Raw genomic sequence first — 14503 nt, forward strand, 5'->3', positions numbered from 1 at the left:
AGCCATGTAAAGCAGGGTGAGTGAACTGTGTAGTTATGGTTTTATGAAACATTGGTCAATAATTAAACAAAACTCCTGGTTCAGTTTGACGAAAGCGATTTAAGGGAAACGGCAAACATGTGAAATAAGGTGGCCTGATGAGACCAGACAAAAACTGAATTTCCGGACTCGCATGTAAAACGCTGGGCATGGTGAAACCTTAACCTTGAAAGCTGGTGCTGGCAGCTTTAGAAAGTGAATTGACATCGCTGTCAAAGCTGATTAAGTTATATTCGAATATGGGTGTTTTACTTTTCATTTCATTTCAAATTCATGTAAATTCATAAAAAAAAAAACAACAAACTTTAGATCACAAACAAGCACAGATCCCTTAAGGTCCATTCTCATTACTTTCCAGTAGTGTCGCTCCCCTCTTTTCTTTTCCCAAGTGTGCCCATCTGTGTGTAAATGTGCGTGTGCGAGAATGTGTGCATGCATGCGTACGAGTTGTGCTTGATGAGCATCATGAGACGGTCATGAGATTCCTGCTTCTAGCCGGAATCTTCTGGAATGAATAAATCCCTGTTTCAGCCCCCTCTCTGTGGGCTGTGGAATGTCAAACCACTCGGCTCTTGTGACTAAATTATAAACAGATCTCTTGCTGGGGTCGTCGAATGAAGAGCAGTCATAGGCTCTCCTCCAGCAAAAGCTATTGCAGCCGACACGAACGACACCTCGGATTAAAGTGTCAGTGGCACGCTGTGCTGATCAAGTATGTTGCTCGGATCTGAGCTTCATGTGATTGAGCAAAGAGGAGATGTTGAACTATGCCTGGAAGAAGGAGTGAGGGGGAAAAAAAAGAAAGATCTGTAAGATCTGTAGAGAAATATTTAGAGAAATGGCAAAGTCTTGTCAGGATTTTCTCTTTTTTAAGTAAACTGAAAAGGAAGTCTTTTGCTATCAAATCTTCTCTTTACTTTCCCCTGTCACTGCTGTTGCTAAACAAGCAGCCATCTGTTTCTGCTGATTGGTGCTGGTTTGGCTGAGACCGCTGGGACATTCTGACTGCTGTTGACTTTCCAGGCCACAGGGTCGACTGCCAGTTGCTGCCCCTGGAGCCACGGCAGCGCACACATCCATTTGATGCATCCAGGATGAATTTGCATAAGCGTCTTCTAAATTAATGCATGTGGAAAGTATTTTGAAAATGTGCGGTGGGTAAAATTCCAGCAGTCTTTTTATGGTGGTGGCACAAAAAACAGAAAACCATGACACATACATATATCTGCACACATGCAAACATCTGCACATCCATTCTTCCATCCATCCATTCGTTAATTACTTTAATACCATTCATTTAACGCCCTCTGTGGTGGCTGGCTGTCATGGCACCTCAACTCTGTAGATATTTCAAACTTTGAAAAGCTCTGAACATAATCCTGAGAAGATGCTGTCTGATATAGGCAAGCAAGACTTAGCAGTGCAAGTTTTATAAAAAACAACAAAGTTGCAGACTTTATAAAAAATATCAAATACTGCAGAAGTCTACCAAAACACTAGAAAACCAGAGAAAGAATCCGTTGTTGTTGGGACCTGATTGCTAGTTAATAAACAACCAAAAACCAGTTATTCCTTAGTGGAAATTTAAAAATATGTCAACTAGCATTACTTAAAGTGGCCACAGATGCTAAAATACAATGAGACTGTGAGGCACAGAAATGTTACAACTGAATTTGAATTTATTCTATCTGAATAGGACAATGCACAACAATAAATGTACAGCACTGCTTTAAATAGACTGGATTTCGCTAATCTCCACAGCACATTAAGAAAAAATAACTAAGAAATATTCTTAATACTCAAACCTTAAGCAACTTCCTCTTCCTCACAAGACTTTAGAGAGCCAAACAAAAAATGGAGCAAGAGTGAAGAAATGCAATTGCGAGCCTCCTGGGACTTTATGATAAACTACCTGTATAAAAGCACGGAGAGATCGCAGCACCCTTTCACCTATTCCCATCAAGACTTATACATTGTCGAGTCAAGTGTAAATTATTTATCAAGCCTCTTACTCTGATAGAAAAGAGGTCGGCTTAATCCTCTGGCTGCAAACTTCACTTAGCATTATGTCAGGTAACGATTGGAAACCCTCAGTAGCTGCGTCTCCTCAAGGTAAAAGAACTCATTAACATCTAAAATGTTCATCAGCTTTGTCAGTCAAGAGTTTTTAAAGTCATATTAATCTAGACAGAATTACTTCACAAAGAGATTTTTATACCTCAACCCAGACCGCCGTCAGGGCTGGCTTCAAACCACTCAGTGCGAAATTAAAATACGTTTTGTAATCCATCTATCTTATCAATATAAACTATAAACTCTGAAACATATTTGTGGTTTAAAAAAATGCAAAAATGAATTCCACTTTGAGCATGAAGTACAGTTTTAATTAATTTTCTCATTTAGGTCAGCTAGACTTCATTTTTATGTGTGTAACGATGTTTCACTTTTTACTTGAAAGGCTTCTTTGGATCTAACTGGGCGATTGAGAGGATCATCTGAAGGTGCAATGAAAATGAACTATGGAGAGGAATCGCTTGATTTTGCTGCTCCACTGCTAGGTATCAGTGATTGGTCAGGCGGAAGTTAACTGTGAGAGCTGACATATTTTTTTAGATTTTTTTTTATATAAGAAAATGTATAAATACTGACCTCTGCAGACAAGGAACAGCCCACTTTAACTGCAGTTTTGGTGATGTTCTGACCTGGTTATTGGTTCATTTTGGCTGATTCGAACCAAATCGCTATTGATGGCAAAATGTTCTGTTGCTGACAGACAGTTACTACAGTCACAATTTCTTTTGCTATAAACCTTAGCAAAGAGCTCCAGGATTCGTAATAACAAAAGCTTTACACAGACCCGACAGAAAGATCTGCATCAAATCTATAATCATAGAGTTCCTATGCTTAACTCTGATTTCCACAAGGGCATGGAAATAAATCAACATTAGAGTCAACTGCAAATGCTGTTTGCTGTCTGACACGGCCCCTGAATTAGACTGGGTACAGTGGGATTAAGAATGTGTGATTTTCTATCTGAGTCTGAGTCTGTTGGTTTCATCCTGTCTTTGGTACTCTGAGACCAGAGATCTCGATGCGGTATTAATCTGTAAGCGGAGGCTCAGGTGTGGGGATTTGGGTTTCTGAGTTCAAAGAGAGCCGATTCTCTGAGTACATCTGTGCATTCTTCTACTGCCAGTCTCCACCCCCCCACCTCCCTCTCCACTCCCTCCCTTCATGTCAGAGAAGCAGTAGTAAAAAACTGCCTGGAAGCTTCTCAAAGAACCTGAGTCTGCTTTGATCCATCCTTAAGGTCACACATACAAAGCCACAGACCTAAATATGTTTCTCATATTCATCTAAACACACACGCACACACACGCACACAAAAACTTTGACTTTATGGATTGAACCTGAATCCTTTAACTCTTCCTCTAAATTATTTCCACATGAAATAACTGTTACTGTTTACAGGCTGTTGCAAGCCCTTCAAGAGTTTCAACAATATGAAAGCAGTGGTTTCTGAACTCACACCTGGTGCGAAATGTAAACATGTTTTGATAATTAAATAGTGAGAAAGTAGTCAGGTTTTGCACCTCGGGTGTCAGTAAACGCACATTTTGAAACGAACAAAGAGACACAGTAGGAGAAACAAGAAAAAAAATATTTTTTATGTTCTAGGTCTAAAAAGCATATTTCATAATATTTCAGATTGAAGCCTGAATTTCAAGCTCTTTCTATTTTAGCCATTCTATTATAGATTTATGGCTGTATTTTGGATTATGCTTCTGAGGCATTATTAAATTTTGACCAAGGATTAGCCGAAATACAAATGGTCTGATATTTGATCCGGGATGCTATGTTATATAAAGACGTTATAATCGACCCAATGACAGCAAAATACCCAGATCGCTTAGCTTCAAATCGAGCTTAAATCACCAGTCCTCCACCAACATAATTGACTGTTTACATGAGAAGTTTGTGTTTATTTTTTCTAAAGTAGTGCTGTCCATTATTTACATACACATAATCTGCCCTAAAAAATTTGTTCCAGAAATCTCTTAGTCTACTGAGATACAACTTTGCAAACCAAAGTAACACTTTCCTGTTTTCTGAACACAGAAAGCAAGAAAAATGGACTAGTTATTGTTTTGTGCTACACAGTCATCACTCTTTAAACATCTGAAGAATCTGAAGAAAACAGCAATGACTTCTACAACCCTCACTAATTCGCTGTTTAACAGTGCAATTTTGATCACTTCCTTGTCTCCTACCTAAACCATGTGTGGCATTTAAATCTGGAGTTGTTTTTCCTTTCAAGCCAATATTCTGCATGAGACTTGTTTCAAAATTCTGAGTCAAGAGGCATTGCTCTCTTCCTTTTCACAAACCTTACCCACTTTACACCACATAGCCAGATTCCTAGGGAAAATATGGACGCTCACGCAACCACCCTCTGCACGTTTTTTTTTTTTTTTTTTTTTTTTTGCGTATTCCTATTGGTGACAAAACAGTCTTTTATGTTTAAAAAGATAAATTGTAAATTTTGTTGTTCAAAATGATGCATTGTTGCTTCATATACAATCACATGTTGGCACCCCAATAAAGAACTCTAAAGAATGCAAAAACATTTTAAAAACTTTTAATTTGAATAGCTTTAATCACAGTGTTTAAAAGTGATACAATAACTTGCAAGACTTGTTCTAAAATAAACAAGTAAGCTAACCTTTTGTTTTGTCACTTTTGGTTTCCATGTGGTCTAAATATCAAGAAATGGAGATTTATTTCTCTTAGTCACCCTACCTTTCAGTGAATGAACATTTCAACATTACCTTACCACTACTCACAGAAAGGAGGATCCATGCCAGATGCAAGATATATCTAAAGGTCATTGTTTCAGAACTGCAGCACATACAGATATCTTGAGTCAGCAACAAACACTGCAGATCTGATCTGGCATGCAACAAAGGGCGATAATGTGAAAAAGCAACCAATGCACACTGTTAAGAACAGTGGAAGATTTATGATGTTATGGGTCTGCTTCTATTCCAAAAGACCATGCAAAACTAAATTGTTTTGGAAATACCAGGAGATGTAGTATGAAAAACCTTTGTCTTTGTCAGAAAGCTTTACATGGACCAACATTGGGTCTGTTGGAAGAATGATGATCCAAAACATATGACCAAACCAACACAGAAAATTTCTCTTTTTTAATTGGTATCTCAGTCCTGAACATAAATATTACAGAAAACATGTAAAGAGAAAAGAGTACATGATCCCTCCCTCTATAACCTCCAACATTGTGAAATATGGAGGACAGGACAGAGCGGCCCGATTGACAAAATTGAGGCAGTTCAAAGTATTAATGTAAGAGGCATATTTGTGGAAAGATTCTATATTTAAAAAAAAAAATACAATAGTTTCTTGAGAAGTGTTATTGACGCAAGAGGAGAAGAACCTCACCTGGTGTAGACGCCATTCTTCCGACAGAAAGAATTTTTCACTGACAGCCGTCGGTTGTTAAGCTCCAGAGCGGGGAAGCGACCTTCATCCAGACTGACCATGTCGCCGTGAGTCAGAGCATTGCAATTGGAGTTGTTACCTGGACACACGTACAGAGACACTGTGTGACCACAGGCAAGGGGGAAACAGGGAGGTTAGTGTCATGGAAGGCGACATGGAACTGATGAGTGCTTGGTAAAATACAGAGGGTTAAAAAAATGAGCAACAAATGTGTTTGCATGGGAAGTTGTTGAAAAGTCCCAAAAACGTCTTGAAATTTCTCAATCTTGAAAATATTTTTCAGATTATTTCTCAGTATTCTGATTAATTCACTGCAGTTTTTTTTTTCTTTGCTTGAAACTACAGCGAAAGTTCACCTTCCAGATATCAAGCTGTAGCCATACCTGATCTAAACCATTTGGTTTAGATCAAAACAAATTAATTTTGTGGGAGAGGTCTAGTCAAAGTCCATAGAAATATTTCCATTTTGGCATCAAAGTGAGAAAACATAAACAAATATTCAACTTCCCAGGCACTATTTTGCTTACACAATCACTTGAGATAAAAAAAAAAAAAAGATCAAGAACAAATTTAGAGTTATGATCCCTTTCACTTTTACTCCTTAAGTAGCAACTAATAATCATAAAAAAATAAATAAAAAAACTTGATTCTTGTTAGTTCACCTGGAAGAGGGAACAGAGTGGACTACCAATTTATTTCCCCAAAGAAAGAAGAAAGAAACCATTGCTCTCTCTTTCTCCCTGTTTCCAGCTTTACTGCGCTGGTTTAACCACTTTCCACCTGTAACCTTGTAGCAAACAGACAGCTACAAGAGTGGGATCGATTTTCACATCTAAGTCTCAGCTAGAAGGCAGACAAAACTGCCTCCCAAGACATCTCTCGGATTTCTTTTAAATATGAGTCGTTTAAGGTAAGCTTGTAGCACGGCTAGGGTGGGAGATGAGGTTCTGAAAAATAAAATTTGTAGCTTTTTTGTGTAAACATAGTGGAAAAAAGAATATAGAAAACACATAAATAAAACTGCACAACTTGCAACGCGATAAGCTACGAGTTTCCACATTTTAGTGGTAGATAAATGTTTTATGCAATACTGCTTCCCATTTGTTAGGTTAAAAACACTTTCTCAGTGTCCCAGCAAAGCCTGCACCCTCATGTCTGGTGGAGGCTATTTAAGGTCAAGAAGGGGCTACGCAAACACAGTGAAAAAGAAAAATGCACTTGGTAGGTCCAGCACAGCCCAGCCAGATTCTAGACAGAGGCTTTGAGAGTGTCTTTGTGCTGGAGTGAAAATGAACTTTTTTTTCTTTTTCTTTTTTCTGTCAGATAGAAAGATGGGCAGTGACCCGCAGGGACCCCTCCCCTCCCCCGCCTGGCAGCCAAATAGGCCCCTGAAAAACTGCTGAGCTTAGGGGAAATACCAACTGATGTCAGAGCTGCTCCGAATGGACAAATAACCCGCTCCCCACCGCCACCACCACAATTCCAGTTCAGTTCTTCCACCTCTATTTTTTTCCCCCGGAACCACAACTATTAGACTATGGTCAGATAACTTTAAAATGAAAATACAGCCGAAGGAAAAACATTAAAGTACACCTTCTAAAGTTTTAAACATCAGAGCAAGCAAACATAATCCAATCTTTATTAGTACTTATTAAATTTAGCCTGAAATGTTACAAAAAACGTCATTAATATTGTTTATTAGCAGAGCAAACTCTCACTAGTCATTTTCTGCCTGACTTCATCAGTCTTTTATATTGTTATGGAACTTTGAGAGAAGTCTCCCATGCTAGCGTAACAATGTAACATAACTTTATCATTTAACTTGCTACACTTTGTACAATCTCTTGTTTTTTTGGCAATCTTAGAATAACATGGCCGTTTCTTGTGAAAAGGTAACAAAACGGAAGGAAAACATTGTAAGTCTATGACTCCCATCCTAACTTTAAAACTATCTTATGAATAACCTTACTCTGTGATGGAAATCATTATAACTCTTTCCAGATTGATGAGTGCCAGCAGTTGCTTCACAACGGCTATTGTGAATGTCTTTCCTTCTTAGCTTCATCTTAAACACTTGTACGCTTCAGATCAAGTAGCTGCAGAAATCGATGTGATCAAACGTGCTTATTATAAAGAAATCAACGTATTTGACTTGTAATATTTATTTGATGTCTTGGCAATCAGAGCTTAAGAGGCAGCAAGGGTGTACTTAGTTTTCCCACACACAGCTTTTCCATTCTGACGTCATATTTGTCTTATGAATAATATTTTGATAGATTTTAAATGTCTTGTGATGTTAAATTTCTCAAACTGGGAGTTCTTTTTAAAGAAGTTTCATAGTTGTAGATCACTTTAATAAGGGGTACAACTTTCCAAGAAAAATAATTAAATAAAGTCAGGTCCTATGAAGCAAAATGTTTTTTTATCACAGATGATTGGTAAATTTACATCCGCTCACCCGATTCTGACTTCTTTGCATATTTTTTGCTCTGTCCTCTAATGATGAGGATGAAAACCAGCAGCAGGATGAAGATGAGCCCCACCAGCGCAACGACGACGAGGAACCACCATTCCTCGTAAAACGGGGCCACTTTCTGAGCTGAAAGAAGAGTGGAAAATTGGAATTCACGCTTGTTAGGAACGTACGTGGTGTGTTCCTGTGAAGTCTGGAAGACCTCAGGGAATTTTAATTAAGTTTGAAATGTAATTTAATTCACTTCATTCAGTTCTATTAACTAACAGAAAAAAAAACTCACCAGATATCGAGGGAGACGGTAGGCTTGGAGAGCCGTAGCCATAGTCGTTCACTCCGATTATCCGAAAGTCATAGCTAACGCCTTGTTTAAGCATATCCATGTTGAATGTGTGCGATGTTGCATCCTTAGGGATATCTTTGATTATGATATCCCACAAACCCTCATCTACAAGAGAAATAAAAAGTTTACTTCAACAAAACAAAATACAAAAAAAAAAAAAAAAAAAAAAAACAGACAGAACATTTATTTAATCACCAAAGCTTTTAAAGCCTGTAACAGCATCACTGACAACATGTTATTTGTTTATTTTTGATATAAAGCTCCTGGCTTGCTTGCAACTCTCGGGATTAATTGATAATTCCTTCAAATATTACACAATCCATCAATTTTACAGCTCTCCTAAAAATTTACAGCGACCAAATCAGCAACACTAACAGCGGCGCGGCCATCTTTCAAATGAAGCGGTTCGCCGTGGACATCTTGTCTGACATCGTTCATTAAGTGTCACTGCTTGTAAATATCAATGTAAACTGTGATGCTTTTAACGGGATACGCAAACATAAACAAGATGCAAAAAAGCTGGTGGACTTTGCAGATATCCAGCGCTGGAATCAGCAAGGCTTTTGAATTGCTTTGAATGCGGCCTGGATATTCACACTCAACCATTCCCTCAACTCTATCACACTGTCTCGTCCACATTCTTTCTTGTGAGACACCAAGCATCCATCAAATGGCGAGGATGTGTCAATCACAGTTGAAACAGGATGCCAATTCTTCCAGATGCACTGACCAAATCAATAACGCATTAAAATATCAAGGGCGTAGACTCGGAGGCAGCAAATATTGACTTTTCACATGACTTTCTGGATGCTCAGTATCACAGGTGCTAGTATAAGGTTGGTTTACGACATGCAGGATTTTTTTTTTTAGATTAATATATTCCCATCCTATTCTGAACCTTGCCTATTGTTTAGACAAGCGTTATGAATGAAGACTGAAAAAAACAGTCTTCATGTACAAGAAGCTGGAATAATCTTCCTAATACGTTAATCAATAACATCCACACAAATATTATGAAAGGGAATTTATACATGAAAGCATTTTTAGCTTGTGATAGTTTGTCTTCATTGTTATTTTAAATTACAGAGCAATGAACACTTTTTACTGTTATTGACATTTTTCTTGCATGATTCACGTTTTCAAACCACTGCTGACTTTTGATCCAAATAAAAAAAAAATTAAATGCAGCTGGAAAACATAAAGCAACAGTCTGCGTGTTTTTAATAGGTTGGAAGAAGCAAAAGCTTTCTCTGCCTTCCAAAAGAGCATTTTGCATGTGGATAAAAGGTGAAAATGTCTGTTTTAGTTTTGAGATTCAGCATGGCTCTGGTCTGAAAATCCCCACCTGAAGGTCTGGCCTCGATGACATAGCGTGTTATAGGAGCACGTCCTGGGTCACCGCCTGTCCAGTGAATGGTCAGGCCTGAACCATAACGTGTTATAAAAGGCTCTCCGGGTGGCCCTGGGGCTCCTAAAGACAAAGTTGAAAAGGACAAACACGAGTTTTTATTTTTAAAAGAAGTCATCTGGAGTAGCTAAAAAGAGCCAATAGTTATCTAAAAAAAATTCAATTCATCCCAGAGCTGGGTTATCTCAAAAGAAAATTTTGTGAATCTTAAATGCCTTCAAATTGTGATTTTTTTTTTTCTGACAGTTTAAGCCAACATTATATTTTTTGTGTTTCAGCATGTAGTTTCCTCCACAAAGGCTGCTCAATGTATTCATACAACAGTTTAGACTCTCTTATCTGCATAACTCATACAGATGAAGTACTCAGAGTTCAGAGTGACAAAACTCATACTGATAAGTAGTAGGATATGTATGAAGAGCAACATGGACATCATCTGTTTGTAAAACCAATTGTTACAAAGTAAACAACCATCTCATAAATAATTGAAAGGGGTGTAATGGCAACAAACTGCAGAAAGTTTTCCAACCAAATACATTTAGGAGGATCCCCAGCCCCCACATTAAAATTAACTCTCACATTAAAATACTGTTTCTCAGGGATTCAAGCAGGCCCTTTACTCTACCTATAACATTTCCATAGCTAGAGATAATGGATTTAAATAATTCATTGTTTTGCTTTTGTTCTGCCTTTATATCAGTAACCACACAATAATTGGACAATTTGTCATCATCATTTATAACCAATACCTTAGCAGCATGATGTCCTTATGTTCAGGTTTCTTCCACATTGTTTTTTAGAGCGTGCTCAGCTGAGCACGCTCTAAAAAACAGATCTTGATTGATTTGTCATCTTATGAATGTTTGTAACCTAATGGATTACTTTCACCCATGATTATGCACAATGAAAACTGCTCATGTGACTCAAAAACAAAATTAGGCCGTTGTGGTGGATCGCCATCGATGTCTGTGTAAAAAGCCAGCTGATGCAAAGGTGCATGTTTCAGGCATTAATTTAAGCTGCTTAGGTCGATTTATGGCGCTAAAGTATTTATGGCTCACAACTACTCCACACACTTTCATTTCAAGAGAACCAAACTCCCTTTTATTCCAAAACAAAATCTGTGACAACTACCTTCGCCTGGCCCAGTGGTGATGTTAGCCTCCACCTCTGGCCCATAGATAAATGTCTTGGCCCGGATACGGAAGTTGTATGTGATGCCGTCAGCCAAGTCTCTGAGTTTCAACCAGAGGGGGCCAGTGCCCTTCACGTCCACCATAACTGTCTTACTGACGCCTGGGGGGGAGGGGGAGTGAAGACAGTCGGCACAGGCCACTGAAGAGTCTGGACAAACAAACCACATTTAGAGCAGGTCTTCCACAGGCAAGGCAATGGGGCAGGACACTCAGCACAGCCAAATGAACACACACATGTGTAATTATGAAGATTTTAGTTGCAATTTATGCATCAAGTCTTGTGCGTTATTTGGAATGAAAGCAGTTAATTCACAAATAGCTGCAGTAATGTGCAATGGCTTGAGTGAGATAAATACACAATGCTCCACCCGCAGTCAGTGATAGCAATACATTCCGTCCAAAGATTCACAATGTAAGTCAATGGTGATTCAGTCAAAATCAGTAAGAATACGAGCTTACCATCCACAGGTGTTAATGGCTCATAAACCAGACGGTAGCCTTCAATGATGCCATTAGGGAATGTGGGGTCACCCCAGGACACATTGACTGAGGTGGTGGTCAGCTCACTGAAGTGAATGAAACTCGGCGCACTCGGAGCTGGAAGGTGCACAGAGTCACAAAGTCAGTATTCTAGGAATTTGAAGGTCTTTAGGAGACAAAACTTTGGATGTAATCAACCACAATGTGACACAGGGATGTCTCTGTACAAAAGGGTTAGGCTTATAATATAATTATTCACACAACTGCTCATATCTGAATTTTCACTCATAATAACCTACTTTCCTTCAATAAACTTAAAATTAAATTGAAAGAACATGGCTTTAGCCACAACCTTTTAGCCCATCCAGATGGTATAGTGATCCTTCTTGGTTTGCTCAAAAGAAGCTTAAATGGTTGTCAATACATGCAAAAGTATATTTTCCTTTACTTAGTTTATTTAGGCCCTGTTCTTTATTAAAGTGTTGTCTAAAACATACTTTGTTGCATTTCTGGCTAAAATTACATTTACACAATAGCGGAGTGAATACTGTATTTCCCAGACATGAAATGCATAATAAAGAAGAAAAATACATATAAGACGCACTGGAGTATAAGACGCATTTTTGAGGGAAATGTATTTGATAAAATCCAACACCAAGAACAGACATGTTATCTTGAAAGGCAATAAAAACAGAACAGAGGCAACAACAGTACAATGGTACAGTATGCTAACGTTACATGGCAAACAAAGAACTGAGAACGTGCCTGGTATGTTAGCATAACATATTAAGAGTTATTCAGATAATTATGGCATAAATAACATGCTAACAAGTTTACCAAACCATCCGTGTCTCTCCAAATCACAAAACGCAATGAAATCTTCGTCCTCGATGTCGCTTGTAAACAACTCTGCTAACGCCAAAAGTAGAATAATCCAGGCCTAGAGCGCCCTCTTGCGGTTTAGAGTGAAAATAACATGTGATATGATATAATGTGTTAATTTCCACACATAAGTCGCTCCGGAGTATAAGTAGTCGCACCCTCGGCCAAACTATGAAAAAAAAAACTGTGGCTTATAGTCCGGAAAATGCGGTATGTCATGTCCAGTGACATATTCTGGACATGTCACTGGAAATGACATAATTTCCAGTGACTGGAAATGACAAATCCAGACATATTCAGTCACTGGACACATATTTCCGGAGTCACTACATATTTCCAGTGTCACTGGAAAACGCATTTCTGAGGTTCCATAAAAATAGTGACTATTGAGTAAATCATTCAAACGTAAATGTAAATGTTGGAGCCACTGAAGATAAATTGTTTTCATTCTTGCTCTTTCCTTTGGTATGAAGACTGTGATGGAACAAAAAAAGAAGAAGAAATGTGAGTCATGATCAAAGTCTGCCTCTGCTCTGTTGAGTTTTGAGACTCTCACAGAGGAGAGAGGAACCAGAAAGTTTTGATCAAATGGGGTAATGAGGAGAAGCCTGATCTGGTTGTGTGCTTTGCTTTCTTTGTGAAATTTTGAAACTGATACATTTCACCAAAGCTTAATTCTATGTGGCGCAGAACAAAGTATTAAAAAAACATATATATATGAAAATTGATTATATAAATGAAGACACAGTAAGCATGCATATTTTAAAAGCTCTTTCAATGTGGAAAAATATTGGCAAGAACTTCTGCAATCTTAATTCCAGAATGGAAAACACATTATTTGGTCTCATAGGTTCTGCAAGGAGGTTACTGTGATTGCTTAAAGTTGGTATCAACCCAAAGTTAACACACCAACACCACTCTGCGTATTTGCCGAAGTGCAGTGATAACAAATCAGTAAACTGATCTGCAGTTTTAAACAATTCGATGGCTGGATTTTGTCTCTGCTGTTTGAGAGGAACTGCTGTAAAACTATGTGTGCCTCAGCTGTACAACTTCAAGTTAATGGTTTTCAAGAGAGTCGCTGTCCACGTACACAAACTGAACAGCACTGATTGGGTCAGGTCCACAGTTTTGTTAAAAAATAAAAGCAAGTTAGAAGTCTCTGGCTCTCACACACAAAAAACATCTGACCCAGGTCACAGTAATCCTCCAGACCCCATTAAGACTGTTACAAGCAGCCTTGTAGGAATCTACAGCATTTCCAGTCTATGTAAGCCCTCAATTGTTTCCGCTATGTTATAGTACGTTTCATTGGAAATTTATATAACAGACCAGCAAAAAATACTGCATAATATTTAACTGGATGAAAAAAAAAAAACATGGAATGTTATTTTTACAATAAAAAATAAAAATAGTTGAATTTGCAATTGAACTCTGATAGCTCTTATTATAATATTAAGTATAATATTACAAATTTGGACAAATACGGAGACTTTTGCAAGTCTCCGTATTTGTCCTAAATTTGTCAAACAGGAATTGATGCTCTTACAAGATGCACTTTCTAAAAGGTTGGGATTGTTATCTCCCCAATGTTTTGTCCTTCACAACTTCCAGCTTTTCTCCTACACAAGCAGAAAGAAGAAATTTAAACATCTTTTACTTTTTGGCATTTACATTTCAGTCTGACAGGGTGAAATCAAAACAGCTCCCTTGATGCTGGGGAGATTAAGATAATTGTAATGCATTTCTGATTGGGGTACAACAAGAAAGTCCACTGAGTCTGAATAAGATGAAAAAAAAAAAAAAACGGAAAGAAAAGGGATGGTGAGATTGTAGACACAATACCTGTAAAGCTACTTTCATACAATCTCCAAACCTGAGATAGTTTTTACAGAATGAGTCAGCTGATTTGAAACTTATGCTCAGCATGTGGCTCTGCTAACACTGTTTGACACGCTGACAGCGGCGATTAGCATCATTGTCATTTCACATTCTTGCCTCACGGCTGGTTCTGCTTTGAGGAAACTCTGAGGGCTCTTCAAACCAACAACAGCGCAGAACAAGGACTATTGAATGAACACATCCATACAAGTGTTCTAATTTATCTATTATAGTCATCCTATCAACATTTGTCTCCAGCTCCTTTTACGGTCTTTCCAAAA

General features: G+C 38.1%; 1 protein-coding gene across 1 annotated transcript in view; it reads right to left on the bottom strand.

The window, feature by feature from the left end:
- Window positions 1–14503, bottom strand: part of sdk2b (sidekick cell adhesion molecule 2b) — a 287137-nt gene that overhangs the window by 11926 nt on the left and 260708 nt on the right. Inside the window, exons 38-43 of the mRNA XM_055042498.1 lie at window positions 11439–11576; window positions 10918–11127; window positions 9721–9846; window positions 8316–8480; window positions 8018–8158; window positions 5500–5659 (exon numbers count right to left, since the gene is read on the bottom strand). Of these exons, the coding sequence (XP_054898473.1) occupies window positions 5500–5659; window positions 8018–8158; window positions 8316–8480; window positions 9721–9846; window positions 10918–11127; window positions 11439–11576 (940 nt within the window). The remainder of the gene's footprint in view (window positions 1–5499; window positions 5660–8017; window positions 8159–8315; window positions 8481–9720; window positions 9847–10917; window positions 11128–11438; window positions 11577–14503) is intronic.

Source organism: Poeciliopsis prolifica, unplaced genomic scaffold, assembly GCF_027474105.1.
Source record: "Poeciliopsis prolifica strain line A6 unplaced genomic scaffold, Auburn_PproV2 SCAFFOLD018, whole genome shotgun sequence".
Taxonomy (NCBI): Eukaryota; Metazoa; Chordata; class Actinopteri; order Cyprinodontiformes; family Poeciliidae; genus Poeciliopsis; species Poeciliopsis prolifica.